This window comes from Tricharina praecox (assembly GCF_024521635.1).
Source record: "Tricharina praecox strain CBS 144465 chromosome Unknown BZA05scaffold_1, whole genome shotgun sequence".
NCBI classification, from domain to species: domain Eukaryota; kingdom Fungi; phylum Ascomycota; class Pezizomycetes; order Pezizales; family Pyronemataceae; genus Tricharina; species Tricharina praecox.
In genome coordinates, this window is record NW_026250403.1 from 1872163 (window position 1) to 1891298 (window position 19136).

General features: G+C 53.7%; 3 protein-coding genes across 3 annotated transcripts; 2 read left to right on the top strand and 1 right to left on the bottom strand.

The window, feature by feature from the left end:
• Positions 1–437: 437 nt before the first annotated feature.
• BZA05DRAFT_382694 (Sds3-like-domain-containing protein) lies at positions 438–2875 on the top strand. The gene is made up of 2 exons (XM_051482146.1): positions 438–1190; positions 1282–2875. Exons 1-2 carry the CDS (start codon positions 756–758, stop codon positions 2419–2421), a joined length of 1575 nt encoding a protein of 524 aa, XP_051344490.1. The 5' UTR covers positions 438–755; the 3' UTR covers positions 2422–2875.
• Positions 2876–4962: 2087 nt separating this feature from the next.
• Positions 4963–7240, bottom strand: BZA05DRAFT_382697 (FAD dependent oxidoreductase-domain-containing protein). Its single transcript, XM_051482147.1, has 2 exons — positions 6373–7240; positions 4963–6315 (listed from the first exon to the last, which is right to left on the bottom strand). The coding sequence occupies exons 1-2, from the start codon at positions 6919–6921 to the stop codon at positions 5107–5109; spliced, it is 1758 nt and encodes a 585-aa protein (XP_051344491.1). The 5' UTR covers positions 6922–7240; the 3' UTR covers positions 4963–5106.
• A 5678-nt stretch (positions 7241–12918) lies between these two features.
• BZA05DRAFT_329328 (putative NADH-ubiquinone oxidoreductase 49 kDa subunit) lies at positions 12919–14477 on the top strand (the record flags this gene model as incomplete). Its single annotated transcript, XM_051480485.1, has 4 exons — positions 12919–13155; positions 13224–13364; positions 13424–13663; positions 13719–14477. 4 exons carry the CDS (start codon positions 12919–12921, stop codon positions 14475–14477), a joined length of 1377 nt encoding a protein of 458 aa, XP_051344492.1.
• Between the last annotated feature and the right edge of the window lie 4659 nt (positions 14478–19136).

Here is a 19136-nt window from a genome sequence, read left to right on the forward strand (position 1 = left end):
TAACGCGGCAAAAGACCCTATCGAATGATCAGCCATGTCCACAGTTCTCCGTAAATCTGCATTACCTATCGTTCTCTCCTCCAAAGTCATTGTAGATCTTGAGGACTGCCGAAACTCATCATTTCTTCGTAGATATGTGGCGGTTATAGTTGCCATGAAGCCGCGGATTATTTCGGTGCTTGATCCATCAACCTAAATTTAGGGTTACCCCGCGTTCCTGACGCGGTCGCGCTGTCACGTGACAATCCGCACCCAAATATACACTACTCTTGCCAAAGCAAGCATTTATCGTTTTCTGTCCTCTTCAAAGTTTATCTCCATCCATATGAGGCCTTCAAATCCTTATCTTGTACATTGTGCAATGATTGTGCGTGAGTGATTTGGCTTGGCGAGGTGTCATGGGCCTGCTCGTAGTGTCTCTGGTCGCACTCTACTCTCCCCGAAACCCACAAAATCCCCACCCTTCTCCGCTTGCTCATCTTGCTCCTCGGCACGCCTCGCCTTCTAATTCCACACCCTTTTCCGACCCTTCCCCTCCTCTGACTCCGTTCCACTTCTCACGCATCTCTACTGCCCGCTCCTTCCGCACCACAGCCCGGGAGGTCTCCTCGGCAGTATTTCTCCCGTCCTTTCGGCCTCACCGCACGCACTCCTCTGTGCCTGGCCATCCTCACAACTCCGATCGACGGCCACCTGCGCGGCCATCCATCGACCGTCCTTTCTCCCTACATTCTCCCTCGCCCAGATACACAGCAATGGCGTCACCCTCACCCACGCCCCCCTCGCTGTCGCCGACGCCGCACCCGACCCATCTGCACCCTCCTCCGCAGCCCCAGAGCAAGCGGGATAAGCGTCGCAATGCCCTCTCCGACAAGTTGAACTTGCTCACCAAGAGTTTCCATAATCCCACGAATCCGAGAGTCCGCGAGCAGCATTACCGGGCCCAGATCGCTTCGCTTCAGGTCGACATGCAGCTGATCCAGCGAGCTGACATTTCGGGACGTGACATGCGCCTGATGGACGACTCCTGTGAAGCCATCCAGAGGGAGGTCGATGAAGTCCTTGCCACCATGGGTGTGCGGGGCTCGGATGTGAATTCTGAAGGAATCCAGGGCCGTTGGTATTCCGACTTCTTGCGTGATGTGAACGACAGCATGGAGGAGAGGGACACCCAGTTGTCTTTGCTATTCGTGTGTAACCCCCCTCCCCTTCGCTGTTACCGCCGCCGCCATCTTATTTTTCTCTGCTTCACCCTGCTGATGCAACCGTCCAATAAATCAGAACTCGCATCGTACGAAAGCCGCATCGCTCGCCGCGCAACATACTCGGTCGCTTATCCATGCACGCGAAGAACACCGATCTCTCGCTGCGACCATCACCCAGCGTCTCTCGCAACGACTTAAGGCACAGCTGAAGAAACTTGCCGCCGAAAAAGAATCGTCGTCGGCATCGGCCAATGCGCTTTCTTCCCTTTCGATCGGTGCCAGTCTCACGGACATCGCCGAGGCCACTGCGCTCCATCTGCATCCTTCGCACTATAGTTTGGGCGGTGGAATCGGTTCGCCCAGACGGCATGGCGTTATTCCGTATGACGACGAAACCGAGAAGGAAATTTCGACGAGGCGCAAGCCGCGTCGCCGCGTGGGCGAGGTCGAAGAGCTCATGGCGTTCGGCGCTGGAATGAACTTCGACTCCCCCAATACCAATGGCAAGCGAAAGCGTCGAGGTGCAGCTGCCGAGATGGTGTCCGAGGACATGCCGACGCCGCCACCATTCTCAAATCCGTTCGAGCCGCCTTCGCCGTCCGCGGCCAATCCTGTGCCTGAGTCAGCTGAATCGGGAGAAGAAACAAAGAGGAAGCAAGAGGAAATAATGAAGCAGATGTACAAGCCCATCTACACCATGGAGAAACTCTTCACCGACAAGGAGTTGCAGCTTCACTCCAACCAAGCGACGTTGGCCACCTTGAGGTACTTCTCCGAGAGAGCTGGTAGGGAAGAGAATGGCGAGAATGGCGTGGGTGATGACACCGACGACACTCCTACCGGCGCCAACACACCTGTTCCCGGAGCTTCTGTGGCTGCTGGGGACGACGACGATGACCAGGAGGAGCAGCGAGGTCGTGCATTGACTCCGCTTTCCGAGCTCACACGAGGCCTTCCGGCGTTGCCCGGCTTCGGCGGTGTCAACACCAGAAGCAATCCTCCAAGGAATTTCGCCAGCTCTCGCGAGATGGAAAATCTCGTCTTGGGCGGTGTACCTGGAGTTGGCATGAGCTATGTGACCAAGACCGGCCTCGCGCCACCTCCGCCCGGCCTGCGCAACGACGATGCCGAAGCAGATCTTGCATTCCTCCGGAAAGGCGCCGAGAAGCGGAGCAGTGCCGGGGCCGAGGGATCGAAACGCCAAAAGAGGGGATGATACTTAGATGCATTTTTTTCCTTCCCTTCCTTCCGAGCCGATAATGATAGATTTCCCCTTTGCGTCCGTACAAATCATGGTTGTGATTTTTGTTTTGTAAGATCCCCGGGACTCCTTTGCTTTCCTTTTCTTTGCTTGCTTTCCTTTTTTTCCGTTCATTGTTGCGGCAGCATCTTTTCCTCACTTCGTGTTTTGTCATGTCTCGCGCGGTTCGGTTCGGCTTTGATTCCATTAGGAGGGGCATTTGTATTTTCGGGGTTTGTATCTGGCGAATGAAATCGGGGTCCTTCTGGTATTGTTATTTGTTTCTGTTTCCGCTTCGGTTTCCGTTTCCGTTTTCCGTTTCCTTTGATTTGATTGAAAATGGTCTGTCCTGGTGCATACGTGCGTTAGGTTCATTCATTGCTTTGCTTTTATTGCTTTGCTTTTATTGCTTTTATTGCTTTTATTGCTTTGCTTTGCTTTGCTTTGCTTTGCTTTGCTTTGCTTTGCTTTGCTTTGCTTTGCTTGATTTGCTTTGCTTGATTTGCTTTCGGTGCTGGGGTGTTATTTTTTACTGTGCGCCCCGAATAGGTATCATACTCGGGCTGGGATTTCGGGCTTGTATTTAGTTAATTGCGAGGGTTTCTGATGATGTTGACTGTTGTTGTTGACAGTTGTTGGGGGAGGAGGAGGAGGGGGGAGCTGTGAGGTGTGATAGTGAAGTGTGATGGTGGTGAGGTGTGATGGTGAGGGTGAGGGTGAGGGTGATGGTGAAGTTGTGGTACGGGGGAGCGCAAAAGGTTGTGGCCGAGGAAAGCTGTTGACTGGTGGGATGAGCGTGAGCGTGGACGTGAGGGTGAATGGGGTTGAAGTTGTGAGGAGATAAGGCTGAGGGTAGATGGGCGCTGAAGTCTGAAGCCTGAAGCTATGAGGAGGGATAAGGCTGGTGGGTAAGGCTGAGCGATAAGGCTGAGGTTTGCTGTGTTATTGTAAATTCGATTCAAGAAATGTAAACAGGAAAGCGGCAACAACCACAGGTCGCATGATTACTACCGTATGATAGTAGCTCGATCGAATTGTGTTTCGTTAAAGGGGAACTATGACTCGCGGTGATTTTGAGGCCGGTTGGTGAGTGGGGAGAGTTGAGCGGGGAGAGTTGAGCGGAGGGTTGGGTGGAGAGCAATAGGGAGCCGGACTGATACCGAGCCCGCGACCAGCGGTCGGTGATAACTAGCTAGGTGGAAGCGGAAATGTCATATGCCATGATCCGTTAAGGTCGAATGAGATGATGATTAAACAAACGAAAACGATGGTAAGGCTAGTCACTGATTCTCACTCTCGAGTTGGGTTGTCGGTCGCCGAGACGAGAGTTCGGTTAGGTGGTTCGTGTGGATGAGGCGAGCCGAGCATCGGGAGGGGTTCGCCGTTCGGGATCTTTGGATGTTCACGTGGTTAGTTAGGGTACGAAACTCTTCCGGTGAGACCCCGGTCCGGCACTACTCTACACTGGCGAGCCTCGGCTACGAGGTGTTACAGGTTCGGACACGGCGGGGGAAACGAACCCCAGTAGCGAGATTCAGAGACGGGAACATCGTCACACACCCTCTGTGCCTTCCTCCGTACACGCATTCGCTGTGGTGATCTTAGGCCTAGGAACCCGCGGTATTGCCCCCCTTGGTTTCTTCACCGGCCGCTTCGGAGAGTTGATTGATTGATTGATTGATAATTCGTGCAACATATAACCCTAAGGTTATGGCCTGTATATAGAGGTAGGTATATTGATTTTGACAAAGATCTCCCCCCCCCCCCCCCCCAGAAACAGAAACGACAGTCGAAATCCCTCTATCCTCGTAATATTTGAAAGTGGGCCTCCAATGAAGCTCGAGTTATCCGTTGTACGCTGTAGAGTGGCGGTGCGTCATACCTAGCCCTCCTCATCTCCAAAATCTCCCCACTCGGTAGTAACCAGTCTAGTGCACACGGCATGGTGCTCGAAAGGAGTCGTCGTCTTGGGGTTTGCATATGTAGCTGTCAAGGCCGGTCCCGATGAATGGCAGCGGAACGGAATTGGATCGAAGGCGGGTTGGTAAAATGTCAAGGGGCAGGTTCGTGATGCTTGATGGCGCGGTAATCCTTATATACAAGACAAGTAACCGTATCGGGTGATATGGTCGAGTAGATGAGAGCTAGGTCATGGTGATATGGCGAGTCATGCTGGCATCCATTCATCTAAGGTACTTTGAAGAATTGGGACTTCATCTTGGTCACTTGTCTCTGTTTGGTGCACACTGTTGAGAACATGAGTGTCATATTATTCAGTTACTTGATTCATTCGCAGAACACAGCGGGTGACCAGCTAGACATACCAGACAGTAGCAAAAGCAGAAGAAAGTATGGGAATAAACAGGATTCTCGAGGCGCTCTGGAGGCGCATGACTAATATGACAGATGTGCAAAATCTTGGACGAGTGCCGACGGTGGCTTTCTGACGAGAATCGCAACACACAGTGCACAAGGACGATTTCGATTTGTCAGCCCCAACTCTATGGTTGAGGTACACAATAGTTACAAGACTCATTCCCGAAACTCCTCAAATCTATAGGTATGTACAACGAAAGGCACTCTCCATCAATGCTTCAATTCCAAATCATCTAAAACACCGTACTCCAAGAAATCATTATTCTAACCACACCAATTTTTACACTATTTCGCACTCGTGCCCGCTTTCAGAATCTCCTTCTGCTGCTTGATCCTCTCTTCCTTGCTCAGATTCGCCCAGCCGGAGATGTACACCAGCACCGCGTCCTGTTCAAACAACTGATTCTGTAGGGTAGCGACATCAAGATCGTGGACAGCGGGTTCGCCGCCCTCCTCGAGCAGCAGTGCAACGGCCGTGCCAGCCGCCTGGCCCAGCGCCATCCAGCACGGCTCCATGCGTATCGTTGAGAATCCGATGTGACTGCCGCTGACGGGGACGGGGGCGAGGACGTTTTTGATGCCTGCGGCTTTGACGGGGACGATGACGCGGTAGGGGACGGTGTAGGGCTGGGTGGGGTAGCTCACGAATCCGTCGAGGTGGGCACGGCCTTCTTCGCGCTTCCGGACACCGTGCGAGTCGAGCGCGTAATGGCTGCTGGTGATCGAGTCGCTGTGTACAGGTGGGCGCTCGCCGTCCGCCGCGGGCGTGGCGTCGTTGGATGTGAAGATGAATTCACCGTGCATGCGGCGTCCCTCGCGGACGTACACTTGCCTTGGGAAGTAGTTGTTGTCCGTGTACTCGTCCTTTGCCAGGCCCCAAGCGGCAGTCTTGTTGCGGAACCACTCCGGGACCTCCGGGTCGTTTTGTGCAAAGTAGAATAGGCCAAGGATGTAAGACCTCAATCGCTCGGCGAAGCGGTCGCGCCAGGCCCAAGAGGCGGTGGGGTAGCCCTGGTTTTCCTCGGGCAGGTCGGTGGAGATGAAGCCAAGATGCTGGTTGTTGCCGTCCCATTTTTGGTTGGGGATCTGAGACATGCTAGAGAGACGGTCGATGCCGACTGGCGAGCCGGGGAAGTTGGGCTGCACGTCTGGATCCCCTACGGTGCCGGGACAGAGACCTTCGGCTTGGTAGCCGGTGTGGCAGCCGGTAATGATGTCGTCAATCAGGGAGACGTATTCGGTGCGGTTGTACTTGTTTGGCTTCGGGATCTTGTAGACGATTTCTGGGTCGTTCGTCAGGGAGAGGCGGTAGTTGTAGGCCTGGATTCGGTCGTCGCCTTCGTGCGTGGTGCCTTCAGCCTCGTCGCCCTTCCAGTACTTGTAGACCACGCCGGCTCCGATCTCGCCAAATTTGGAGGCACTTTCGCGGCCGCTGAAGAAGGGGATTCGCGCGGCGTCGATGAGGTCACCTTCGTAGGTGGCGTCGATGAAGTACTACCCACTCGTCAGTACCAGATCCTCCCACCGTTTTTATGGAAGAGAGATGTCTACCTTTCCCTCGTACCACTCGGCCGCTCCGGTATCGCGGTTGGTGACCTTGATCTTCTTGACGCACCCGTCCTCCACCTCGGCATTCTCCACCTGCGCATCGAACTGCCGGCGAACCTTGACCTCGACACCCTTATCTGCGACCTCCGCCAGGAACTCTTTCATAACCTTCTCGGCAACCTTCGGCTCGAAATGGTAACCATTCTGGGAATCCTTGACTTGCTGCGAGCTCTCTCCGTACGTGTCGACATACTGCTGCTTCACACGGCCGACAAACTCGAGGAACAATCCACCGGTCGCCGATCTTGTCGCGATATCAGTCGCGCCGAGCCCATTCGCCGGTAGTCCGCCGATGTACGACGTGCGCTCGAGAATCAAAATATTCGCGGTTGCATTCGAAACACGGGCTGCGGCAACGGCCGCCATGATCCCGCCCGGTGTGGCGCCGAGGATCACAAGATCGTACGCTCCGCTCGAAGCCGCCGCAGCAACTAGCCGAGCGGGGAAGAGAAAGAGAAAGGTCAACAGGACTGCTAGGGTTAGTAAAGCCATTGTCAATCCCCCGAGGAGGATGTGCCGCCGTTTGATCCTTGTGAATGATGTAACTCACAGATCATTGTCGAGATCAACTGCGAGTTCATCGTCGTCGGCGTCGCCATGTGTCTTTGTGCTATTTTTAGGCGCTTATGCTGAGAATCTTCAGCCGTTCGTGGGGTTCGTAGGGCTGGTCCACTTGCAGCAGCTGAAGGGGTCTCTTTATAGGTGACATGCAAGAACCGACGACGCAAGAGCAGACAACACAGCACTGAGAACGCAAGTGACCGACCGGAGTGATCGACGACCCTGACCATTCCACCGAGAAGCCCGGTCGCACACACCCGACTCGGTTAGGACAACCCGAGGGTGGCAGAGCATGGACCAAGGATGCCATCTTATCGTTCGTTAAGCTCTGCGGCTGAGCGACAGATGTCAGGCACAATCAACCCCCACCGACTACGCCAAGGATGATGAAGATGGTGGTGGTGATGGTGATTTGTTGATCTTCTGAAACCTGGCAATCAATGCCGCGATACGGTACGGCAGGCTGCAAGTGCTTCGGATTCCTTCTCCTCCTGTTCACTGGGGAATTCGCAGCATACGCCTACGTGAATCTCCGAGTTCCATCAACTATTGACAACATCGTCTGAAGTTTGCCTGTCTCGAGTCTCCACAAACCGCCAAGACACCCGTTGGTCGGAAGCTAGCAACCATTATCGCCGGTACCTAAGGCTTACAGTACTAAAATAGGGTTGTACCTTCTTCTTGCATCCCTACTTTGCGAGTCGGCAGCACTTCACGAGTGCCGCTGGGCTTCACCGGTGCCAATCAATAATCAATATCTTCCGCTTGTCCTTTCGAGTCCGGTGAGTCCTACTCTCATGTCGGATTCCACCTGCGCCACCGCACGCGACGAGGTGCCGTGGACTCGTGCCGCCCGCACTGCAGATTTACCTCCCATCTCAACTCGATGAACTCACGCCTTCCAGTTCCAGCTTCCAGATGGCCGATCGCACCTCAGGGTATCATGCTATGTACAGTCAGCAAAATGTCGTCTTCTATATACATACCCCGCCTACGATAGCCCAACTTTCTGGAAGCGCCCTCGACTGAGCCACCATCACTAGTTGCGGATATTAATCTAAGCGCGGTGTAAGCCCACCGTTCGCGGTACGTTCCGTCCATCCGTCCCGGATATTCAACCGCTACCGCTGGCTCCATCCTACCCGTGATACAAAAGTTTCGGCCTCCGGTACGGAAGGGAGGATCGAGGATTAGCGGCCGTCCCGGTGAAGCTAAGTCGATCGGAACCACTGCCATACCTACTGTTAGTAGGTACTGCACATAAACCCTCAAGTACCTACGTCTTCACCGGACGATGGATACGTACCACTTGAGGTGATATGTATAAATTTACTTCGTACACTTCATACCGCTTCCAGCTTTTCTCCAAGAATCACGCAATCTCGTCGCTCGGATATCAAACACTTTTTGTGAGAAGTCTACCGGAAATTATTGCTTCTATGCAATACAAGCCACTAAAGGCAAACTCCTCCGATGGTCTGGCAGCCGAATGTTACTCTGCCTGCTCGAAATCATGTGGAGCATCCAATTACAGAAAGCTGGAAGCGGAAGACTGGAGTTGGGTGAGGATAAACTCTCGGAGATTGACCAGCAAGGCGCATTCTTCCAGATCCACCAGTTCTTGGAACCAGAGGACTCTCCCAAGCCCTGGAGTATCCTTAGAATCACTTCGGACCGTACAACCAGCGGTTTGATTGCGAAGGTGCCGTTGACTACTATGTGTTGTATAACTCAGAAGGCTAGGCAGTCTTGGACGGATATCATGTGAGACAGATGTCTCTCCTCTCATTTGTGCCGTCACATCGTTCTTAATCCAATTGCAAACGTGGCACCCTTCAGAGCCCAGTTGAAGGAAGTCGCAGATTGGTGCTGCCAGGAGATATATTGAGCTCATCCATGTTGGGCAGTACAGCCCGAGTGCGGTGAGTTCTGTTATCAATAACTATCGGCGATGCATCTGAAACTGATGTCTCATTTTAGGACTGCGACCTCCGAGCCGCTGCATAGACAAAGGGTGAAAGCGAAGGCGCTGCCTCCAACCTTGGCGAGCTTGAAAAGCACCCCTCGAGCTCCGTGATTGGAGGACAGGAGGATTTTCTACGGCGATAGAGGAGCAATAGGCATGTCTATCCGCATCTTGCGTATAGCCCGCGATTTCGTTGTCACCCAAGCCATCAGCACTCATCTGAAAGGATGCTCTCCGTGACCGGAGATGTCTATCTGACAGAAGAAGATGTATTGGCTGATAATTTTGTCTTATTTTTCCAGTCTCTCCGGACCGGAGGTCCTCTATGTACAGAATCTAGAGTCCCTCCCATATGTAGCATACAGACGACCATATGTAGCATACAGACGACGGTGCGCGCTCACACATTGCTTGTCCACATTTCTGCCGTCTGCCAACATTGCTGTGGACTATCAGAATTTCTGCGACCGTCTGGGAGACATTCCGGACGCCCAACTCTTCCAGCATTAGTGCGGCCGTCATCGACCGCTTCCGGACGTCCAACCTCTAACTCTCAACCTCCCTCCGTCTCTATTCCATCCGCCGTGGGTCTCAATCACCTCTCGGAGCATCCCACAATCCCCGACGGCCATCTACACCCCCCCAGCGCCCTCCGAGGCTCCGCCGCCTCTCGCCCTTAGAGTACTATTCCGAACCATGCAAAAAAGACTCACATCGAAGACTGCAGTCCGATATGTACATTCGGACATAGCTTAGCTTAAATGTGCCGAAGATTGTGCTGAGGATAGCGAACAGATGGCCCAAGTATCATCGCCAGGTGGATTGGGGTTCAGACTACCGGTAGTAGCGGAAGGTGCCTTCGTCCTAGAAGTGCTTTTTCCGCCGAATCCAATCCGCAACCAAAACAGGAAATGCGGAAGAATACATGTGCTTTTGCTCGCTTCCCTCGGGAGTAGCCGCAATCTTACCACATGGCACGGGGGCGTGTTGCCATGTGGGTACTGGCGGCTAGCTCTCCGGAAGACGGACCGGTCACCGGTATATCTATGCACCCTGGGCCGTCAGATACGTATGTGGCTCATCTCTAGGTGTTAGGTGTTGAGTGTAGGCTAACCAGCCAATATGGCATTAGCAAAACCAGCCCCTCGGGTAGGGCTGAATCCTCAGTTAGGACAATCCTGCACATGATGGGCCAGGGCCCACCATGTGCCAGTGGTCCAGGCTTTGTGTTGAGGGGGGGGACAAAAGAACTCTCCTAGCAGGGGGGGACACCAAAACTCGTGCCCACCACACCTTGATTTACGCGCGGTATGGTAGGCCTCGTTGTCGGTGTGGCGCAGGCTAAAACCCCCCTTTCCCCCTGCAGGCTGCCAGGCGAGTTCCTTTGCCCTCCCTCAGTACAAAACATGGGTGCTGTGCAGTGCCGCTGTCACCTGTGGGACATCCGGGCGGCTCGATAAAAATCATCACAGGATTTTATGTGTATTTCCTTAGGAATAACGAAGAACCACCAACTCATGATTCTTGCCCGGCTTTAGCCAGTTGCTGGGTATGCTCATTTGTGGTCTTCGGGAAGAATTCGCTGCTGACCTGGAACTTTAGCCTGATTTTGATGATATATCCATGGCGGTGAGTGTTTGGCTCCCTGACGATGGCCGGTGATGCGGGATAGCCGTTCGCGATGTCAGGAGTTCCGATGTTGGTAGTCGTCGGGACAGCTGCAGCGGCGGCGGCCATGTTCTTGCGTGAATCAAGCTCGATTGCGGCAGAACTCCGAGCTCTCAGTCTCCAGTATCGTTGCTCATATGCCATCGGACGTCACTTGGCACGAATATGCCGCTCTGTAGGATGGCTGAACGATTGTTTAGCCAGATGTGCATATGTCGATCAACAATATAGCGACAGCCATTCTTCACATGACGCCTACTCTCCCCACATGTCCAGTTCGATGTCTAGACTCTAGGCGCGTGGTGACTTTTGCCGCACCACACGCTCGGACCTAGTCATCCGGGCCTTTGTGCACGCGATCACCCAATCTCCTTGGATAACTAGCATTTGATCATTCCCAGTTTGACGATGCAGGTGACTGTCAGAGTTGGACGTCCGGAATGTATATGACGACGGGTCACGGCAGCAATGCTGACAGAACGGCAAGAATGCTGACTGGCGATATGATATATCAGCGAGCATCGTCTTCGGCCCGCCGAGTATTCGGGAATCGGCATATCAACGGTATGCTAGGTATATGGGAGCGAGCGAATCTGTATATAGGGAGGACCTCCGGTCCGGAGAGACTGTGGAATAATGAATCAGTGAACATTATCAGCAAATACATACCTGCATCCTCTTCTATTTGACAGTGACGATTGCAGTATTGTTTTTGCATAAAGTATGAAAAATAGTGGGCGTCGACGTTGGCGGGCATGGCGGAGTTGACTACTGAGCGAGGAGGGGATTTTAAAATTGAGCCTAGCACCTGTGGGGTTTCTCATTCTTCCTCTTCTTGTTCTTGCTCGATCATTGTCTACCTCCTCTTTCTCCTTAGGTGTTCTCCTTCTCTCGACCCGCATCCCGGCCTAGAGAGGCATTAGTGAAAGAGCCCTCGCAAAACCACACCGGGCCGCGCACTGAAAATCGGGTTTGACAGCGGCGTGGAAACGGAGTATGTGAGTGTTTATACTACCATGATCTACTAATTCCTCAGTGAGAAGCAGTTTTCCAGTTGGCCACCAGGCCGTACATACGTGCCTCGCAGCTGAGTATTTCTGACATAGCATATCAGGCGATACCGCAGTGTGAGATAGAAGAATCACTCCAACGCTCCGATCTAGCGAACGGTATCCCGTCGTTGTTCCTGTTCATCGTGGGGCACCTGCCACTTTATAAGCATCGAATGCGTGTTTCCAACACGGAAAAAACCCCGTGTAGTCTAGTGGTCTAGGCTATGCAATCGGCGAAGGGAGTTGCGGGAAAGCTCCCGGTTTAACCCAAGTAGAAAACCTACGGATTCAGCTCTTGGAGTTTCCAAGCCACCCGCCGGGGTGGGGATGGTTTTTGTTTTTGGCATCACGGATGGAGCACGTGATATCACTCGTCAGTACCACGTGACACGCCTTAATTACGCTTCCAACTATGGAGGTGAGAATCCAATTTACCAAAAGCCTACTGAGCCGGCTTCGCCCAAAACATTGCAATTTGTATGCTATGAGGAAAAAGGGCTGATTCACAGGCAGAAGCCTGGATTACCAGTGTAAATGAGCCGCACTTTGTGCTCATAGCCAGTTTACGTGCAGACTCGCATTTACTTAAATCCCGCTTGCCGCATGCCTTGTACCCTAGGGGGAAACGACAGTGTCGTCAACTCAATCATAGTTCCAAGCTCGGTCAGTTTCTGACCAACTTTGGGATGTCTCAATACTGATTCAACCTCTGATTTTCTTCTATGCATACCATCTTAATAGCATTCTGTACTAATTTACATACCATTCCATACCTCAAGCACATCACATATGTGCTCACTGCAATTTTGGTTACATACGATGGCTGGTACGAGAGTGACACCAGGTGAGGCAACTTGCTATGTCACGTGCCAGTCATCGGACACTTGTGTTGGCTGCATTAATGCATGGACCTGAAGCACACGCCTTTAACCATTTCCCAAATCATTAAAGAATTGAATCTAAAAATTTCTCAAGCTTATCAGAATCAAATAAATCGGGCTCGGGTTGCTCAGCAACCCCGCTGTGCCAAGCGCCAATTGGAACCACTGGATGGTCATCGTCGGTCACGTGATAGTGGAGACATGGTGCACCTCTCTCCTCCGCTTCGCGGGCAATCAACGACGTCAGGAATCCCGCACCATCCGACGCCACCACCCACATCCTTCAAAGGCTTCACGCCTGCCTCTCATCGTTTCCCAATCTCCACTCGAGTTCCTTTCCGCATCGCGAACACGCATCGCAATGGCCTCCTCATTCATACGGATTGCCGCCCGACCGTCGGCCGCTAGATTCCTTCCCCGGTTTGCGTCGACCGCACGATGCCTCGCGACAACGCCACCACGGAGGGCGGAAGCTGAGTACCAGCGAACAACCTTAACGGAGTCGATCCCGAACCCCTCGATGGGGTTCCGGGAAGTCAAGTCTGACCCCGAGACGTCGCCGGAGAACCGGAAGATCAGACACTACACCGTCAATTTCGTATGTCCTCATCAGATGGAGAAAACTGGCGCTGCGGTGCGGTGTAGCGGGGCTGATGGATGAGATAGGGTCCTCAACATCCCGCTGCTCACGGTGTGTTGCGGTTGATTCTGGAACTCAACGGAGAGGAGATCTTGCGGAGCGACCCTCACGTCGGACTGCTGCACCGAGGAACGGAGAAGTTGATTGAGTACAAGACATACCTTCAAGTATGCAATGAAACAGCTTCCTTGTTCGGTGACGGTTGCATTAACGGTCGGTACGATAGGCTCTTCCATACTTTGACCGTCTCGATTACGTCTCCATGATGACCAACGAACAATGTTACTCTCTTGCCGTCGAGAAGCTGCTCAACGTCGAGATCCCCGACAGAGCCAAGTGGATCCGTACCCTATTCGGAGAGATCACCCGTATCCTTAACCACCTCATGTCCATCCTGTCCCACGCCATGGACGTTGGTGCATTGACCCCCTTCCTGTGGGGTTTCGAAGAGCGTGAGAAGCTGATGGTAAAAAAATCCTCTGGATCACGCTGCCGCTGTCGTGCGCGCTGACGCATTCCAGGAATTCTACGAGCGTGTGTCTGGTGCCCGTCTGCACGCCGCGTACGTGCGTCCCGGCGGTGTCCACCAGGATCTCCCCATCGGTCTCCTCGACGATATCTTCCAGTGGGCCACTCAGTTCGGTGACCGCATCGATGAGGTGGAGGAGATGCTTACCGACAACCGCATCTGGAAGGCGCGTACCATCGGAATCGGTGTTGTCAGCGCTGCCGAAGCTCTCAACTACGGTTTCTCGGGTGTCATGCTCCGTGGTTCCGGTGTCCCCTGGGATATCCGCAAGTCACAGCCTTACGATGCCTACGGCCAGGTAGAGTTTGATGTTCCCGTCGGCCAGAACGGTGACTGCTACGATCGCTACCTGTGCCGTATGGAGGAGTTCCGCCAGTCGCTCCGCATCATCCACCAGTGCCTCAACAAGATGCCCCCGGGACCCGTGCGCGTCGAGGACTTCAAGATCTCGCCACCTCCCAGAGCCGCCATGAAGGAGAACATGGAGGCTTTGATCCACCACTTCCTACTATACACCAAGGGCTACGCCGTGCCGCCGGGTGAGACCTACTCCGCCATCGAGGCGCCGAAGGGAGAGATGGGTGTCTACATTGTTTCGGACGGCTCCGAGAGGCCGTACCGATGCAAGATCCGTGCTCCCGGATTCGCGCATCTGGGATGTTTCGACCAGGTCGCCAGGGGTCACTTGTTGGCCGATGCGGTGGCGATTATCGGTACGATGGATTTGGTGTTCGGTGAGGTGGATAGGTAAACTTGTGGCTTTATAGAAGTGCCGGACTTTCGAACGTGGGATATTAGTTATCCTGTTGGCGGAGCGCGGTGGGAGCGGAAAGCATTACTCTGATATATATTTGCAACCACTTGTCATTTTTTGATCATCCGAGTCTCACGTTATGATCTAGAGGTCGTCGGACATGTTGTGTCGCTCGAATCCCATTGTGTTGCCCCTGGACGCCATGTGCCCGCGATTATAGAAGCTGCGCAACCGCGCTTTCTTTCATACAGAGATATTATGCATGATTCCGCTGTTAATAAGTCTCCATCCCATCGGTTTTGTCTCGAACAGCCCTGTCCGCCGCCCGGGCACCTAGATACTAGCCATCACTCATCTATGGGCCAACAAAAACTGTGCCATCTTGATCCCTAGTGCATACAGTTGCGGGCACAGGTCAGAGGGAAGAGGACGAAGCGAAATCAATATACCCAGTAGGCTTTTTACCAAAGAAAAGTGCCGCCCAGCTATCTGGGTATAGTATCACTTGATCTTCTCGGGAGCATGATACCGTTGCAAGGGAAAGCTCTCTGGAGGGAGGAGAAGAGGGAGAAAAGGGAGAAGACGAGCGAGCCAATCGGGGGGGGAGAGATAGGTATGGGACGAGACTGCGAGTGCGAGTGCGCAGATAGGTAGGCAGCACCAATACGGCTTCACTGCGACAGCCAGTAGACGAAAACACACCTGTCCGAAGGCCGCCGACAGGAATGTGCCACTCCCATGTACGAATACACGGCCGAGCCACATCCCCACACTCACGCCGGCAGCAAGAACAATACCTAGGTGGTCTCAACACATTCAATCACACATAACATCCGATCGCATGTGCATCCGGCCTACCTACGTAATGTAACATGGAGACTTCCGATATCTACTTTATCTACAAACGAGATCAGACACTGAGGGGTTACGCATGCTTCGAAGGAACGTAGATATCATACTACTACAGACACTGGCTGGCTGGCGAACACGCATTCAACAGACACATATCGCTTTGCACAGCTCCTGCAAGATGGCTTTAACCTCTCCAATCGCCCCGACATTTTCTCGGATTTTCCACTCAACCTCCGCCACGGCCACGTGATCATCCTCGATCTCGCTCTCCAGGCTCCAGCTGACATCTCCAAGCGTGGCGGGGTCATTCTCCTCCAGCTGTTTGCGCGGGATGCACATTGAGACCGACGGTGTCGGGTAGGAAGAATTGTAGGAGAGTGTATCTTATTGAGAGTAGATGCCGGGTCGGGTGGCTTTGTCGTGTGAAATCAAGTTCCAACCAACGCTTCGTGTCTATGACGGCAAAAAGCGAGTGATTTCCTGTGTATGTCTGCAACCACCAGTCGGCAAAAGCCAACCAGCCAGCCAGCCAGCCAGTAGAGCCGCGATACTTCTACTTCATGCGTGCAGAGATTCGGGACGAAGCTTGGGAGCTGGATAAAGCCCACCAATTGGCGTTCGCGCGGAGTTGGGCCTGTTGATAGGTACCATAGATATCACTCGGCTGCGGGGGACGCGGGGGGTTTCGGGGAAGCAGAATAGAATCGGCAAGGGGAGGTGAGGGGAAGTTCCGGGTTCAAACCGGGTGAAGGTGAAAGAACTTTGTATTCATAAAGCTCTTGGTTTCCAAGCCACCCTTCGGGCTCGGGCCGTGATGGCTTTTTCAGTTTTCAATTTTTGGCATCCGGGAAGGAGCACACGATATCACTCGGTCATCTCACGTGACTTGTGAGCTGGATCCAATCCGCCCGGCTGGAGATTCCTCACTCGCTCGGCCCGATCCGACGTGCATGTCGGGCCCGCCCAATTCGAGGATCGCCAACACACACACGCATCTACATATAGTAGTACACATGCATTAGGTACATACTCTACACACCGCTTATCGTTTTCGCATCGGCGTGACTCGGATGGACGTCTACCTATGTGTGTGTGTACTACATACGACGGTTAATTGCGCCTTAAACCTATCCATCGCCGCGAGGCGAGGCGGAGGAGCACCGTTGCGGGGGGAGGGGGCGGGGAGAGGAGGATCACAGTTGCTGCTGCTGCTGCTGTCTCTCTATCATCGTGACGTCGTGCATGGGCTGGAATAAGGAAAAAGAAAAAAAGGAAAGGGGCAAAAAGGAAAGAGGAAAATCACACACTCTCTCTGTCAGTCTATCTGTCTAGCCCTTCTCTCACCGCCCGGCGCCGCAGGCGCCAGTCAGTCAGCCAGCCAACCAGCCAACCAGCTAGCGGTGAAGCACGAATCACGTAGATATGCGTAGCTCATGCGCAACGGTAACGCAGGTATGTATCAAGAGGACTGTCTAACTACCCCGCAAAACCGGGACCGTTCCCCGGAGGAGGAGGATGAGGAGGAGGAGGAAGAGGCGGAACGAAAATGATGCGTGCGGGAAACATGGTCCGCTTCCGGTCTTGTGATTATGTGGGCTCGCTACATATGTATGTATGTAGAGTACTGTTGTACATACACTTCTACCGTGGATCGGGTGCGGGTGCGTGTGTGCGGGTGCGTGTGTGCGGGTGCGTGTGGGTGCGTGTGTGGGTGCGTGTGTGGGTGGGTATGGCTTCTGGTCTGCGGATGTTGATATTGGGATATTGGTCGATGTGGCGCTCCGTTCCGAGCTCATACCTGCTGTGGGTTGCGGGTGGTAGGTAGCTATCTATGCACATACCTACCATACCTACATACCACGCTGGAGAAGGGAATGGCGAAAGCGAAGTGGAGGAAGGGGCGGCGGCGGCGACGAGGGGGGCGGGCAGAGAGTGGGAGACGCGGTTCGTTTACCCGCCGGTAAGTAAAATATGCTACTTCCAGCACTCTATCCCTACATGTCCTTTTTCATTGGATAGTGTACTTCTCTCTCGCGGGCAGGCGAGAGACGATTAGCTAGTCTCGCAGCGGTGGCTCTCTTTGGTGTGGACGTCGTGATCTACTTAGGTCTATAGACACGTCAATAAAATGATTTCCCCCCCCCCTCCCCTACATGTCCGGCGGTAGTATACTGGTATTCGTTGCACCTCCCTAGCTTGGCCCAATCAGGACTAGCGCAGAAAGGATGGCAATGAGTGATATCAAAAGCATTCGGCGAGTGAGCTCTTCCGCAAAGCAACATGTGTACATTAGTACAAACAGGCTCTCCAACATTATATATCTAGCAGCGTATATTCCCACTTCCCTTCTCCCGAAGCTTTTGTAAACATTTGACAGTGTACCTAGTACCTGGTAGAGTCCGCCGCCGCCCTCGGTGTAGTAGTATTCGCCGGTGGCCTGTCTGCAACATGGCTGCCTTTTTGTAACTCCAGTCCCGGCCCGATAGCCTCTGTATCAGCGCTGTTGCTCATATCTCTGGTATTGGAACCGCAGATGTTTGAAGTACCGTGGGTCAGAGGTGGCGACGGCGACTGTCATATAGCAACCGTCACTGCTACCAGCACAGCTACAACCAAACTAATCGAGATAGTGAGCCGTGTAGTTGTGCAGACGCACTGCCGCCTCCTAATCTGGCCTGGTCGGGCATACTTTGCAGTGCAACGAATATACTCCCCCCCCCGGACATGTAGGGGATAGGTGGGGGCGAAGGGGGGCTGTCAGCATGCCACCATGGTGCGAGTCGAGTGCAGCTGTGTGCTGCTCGCCATCGACGATCAGAAGATTGGGCAAAAAGCCTCTTGGCAGCCGACGTATCCCCTCCCCACCGCCCCCGCGCCCCATGCCTTCCTTCGTCTTCAAGGGCTCCGTGACGGTCTCGGACGGGGCGACGTCTTGGCCCGAAAAGGGCTGGCGACTGGGTTCGACGGGATTTGCCTTCCCTCAGAGCGACTTGTTCCATCCTGATCTGATGTCTGGGGCCGGAGATGACGAACTGAAGTCTGAAGACATGTTTTGTCATGGGGAGCGTGGACTGCCACTAGTGACCGACTACATGCTTGCTCGCTCGCTGTGGGGTAGGTAAATAGAGTAGTAGCACTTGCCTAGGTATGCAACGGTGGAGAGTCGGAGTGCAGTGGCGTGGCGTGCTGGGGTTCAATTTCCATCAATCATGATGATGATCAGCAGAGCACGGAAAGACCTGTTTCCACCGACAGAGACAGAGACAGAGTCCGCTCTCTCTCGGCGGCGGGGGTTGTGTTCCAGTCCCCGTTGCCCGGGTAGGAGCTATATACTATACCGGTAGTGTTATGGGGATCTATCTAACTATAGTAATGCCACTTTCGCCAGCCGGAGAACGGAGAACGGAGCAGACGCCGCAAACCGGAGGACGGAGAGTGGGTAGTAGGTAGATTATGTATCATAGGTATGAACGGTAGGTATGAACGGTACGCAAGCTGCCCGTCTACCTACCTACCTACCTTTCTGCCCCCAACTCGAGCCCGTTTATTGATGGCCTGTAAGCCACGCGCGCGCGCCCTGTGCGAACCGCCCCCCCGAGAACGTGATGAATTCACCGAGTGGCACGTTCGCTGTTTCCGCGGTCCGTCCGAAAGAGGTGGCGTCAGCGTCCTCGGCTGTCAGCGTCCGTCCGTCTGTCCACGGTCCGCATCCGCATCCGCATCCGCAGTCCGCAATTCGGCGCCGCTTATCCAGGGCCCAATCGCTTCTGGCAGGCGCACGCCCAGGAGTAAGTAGTAGCAAGT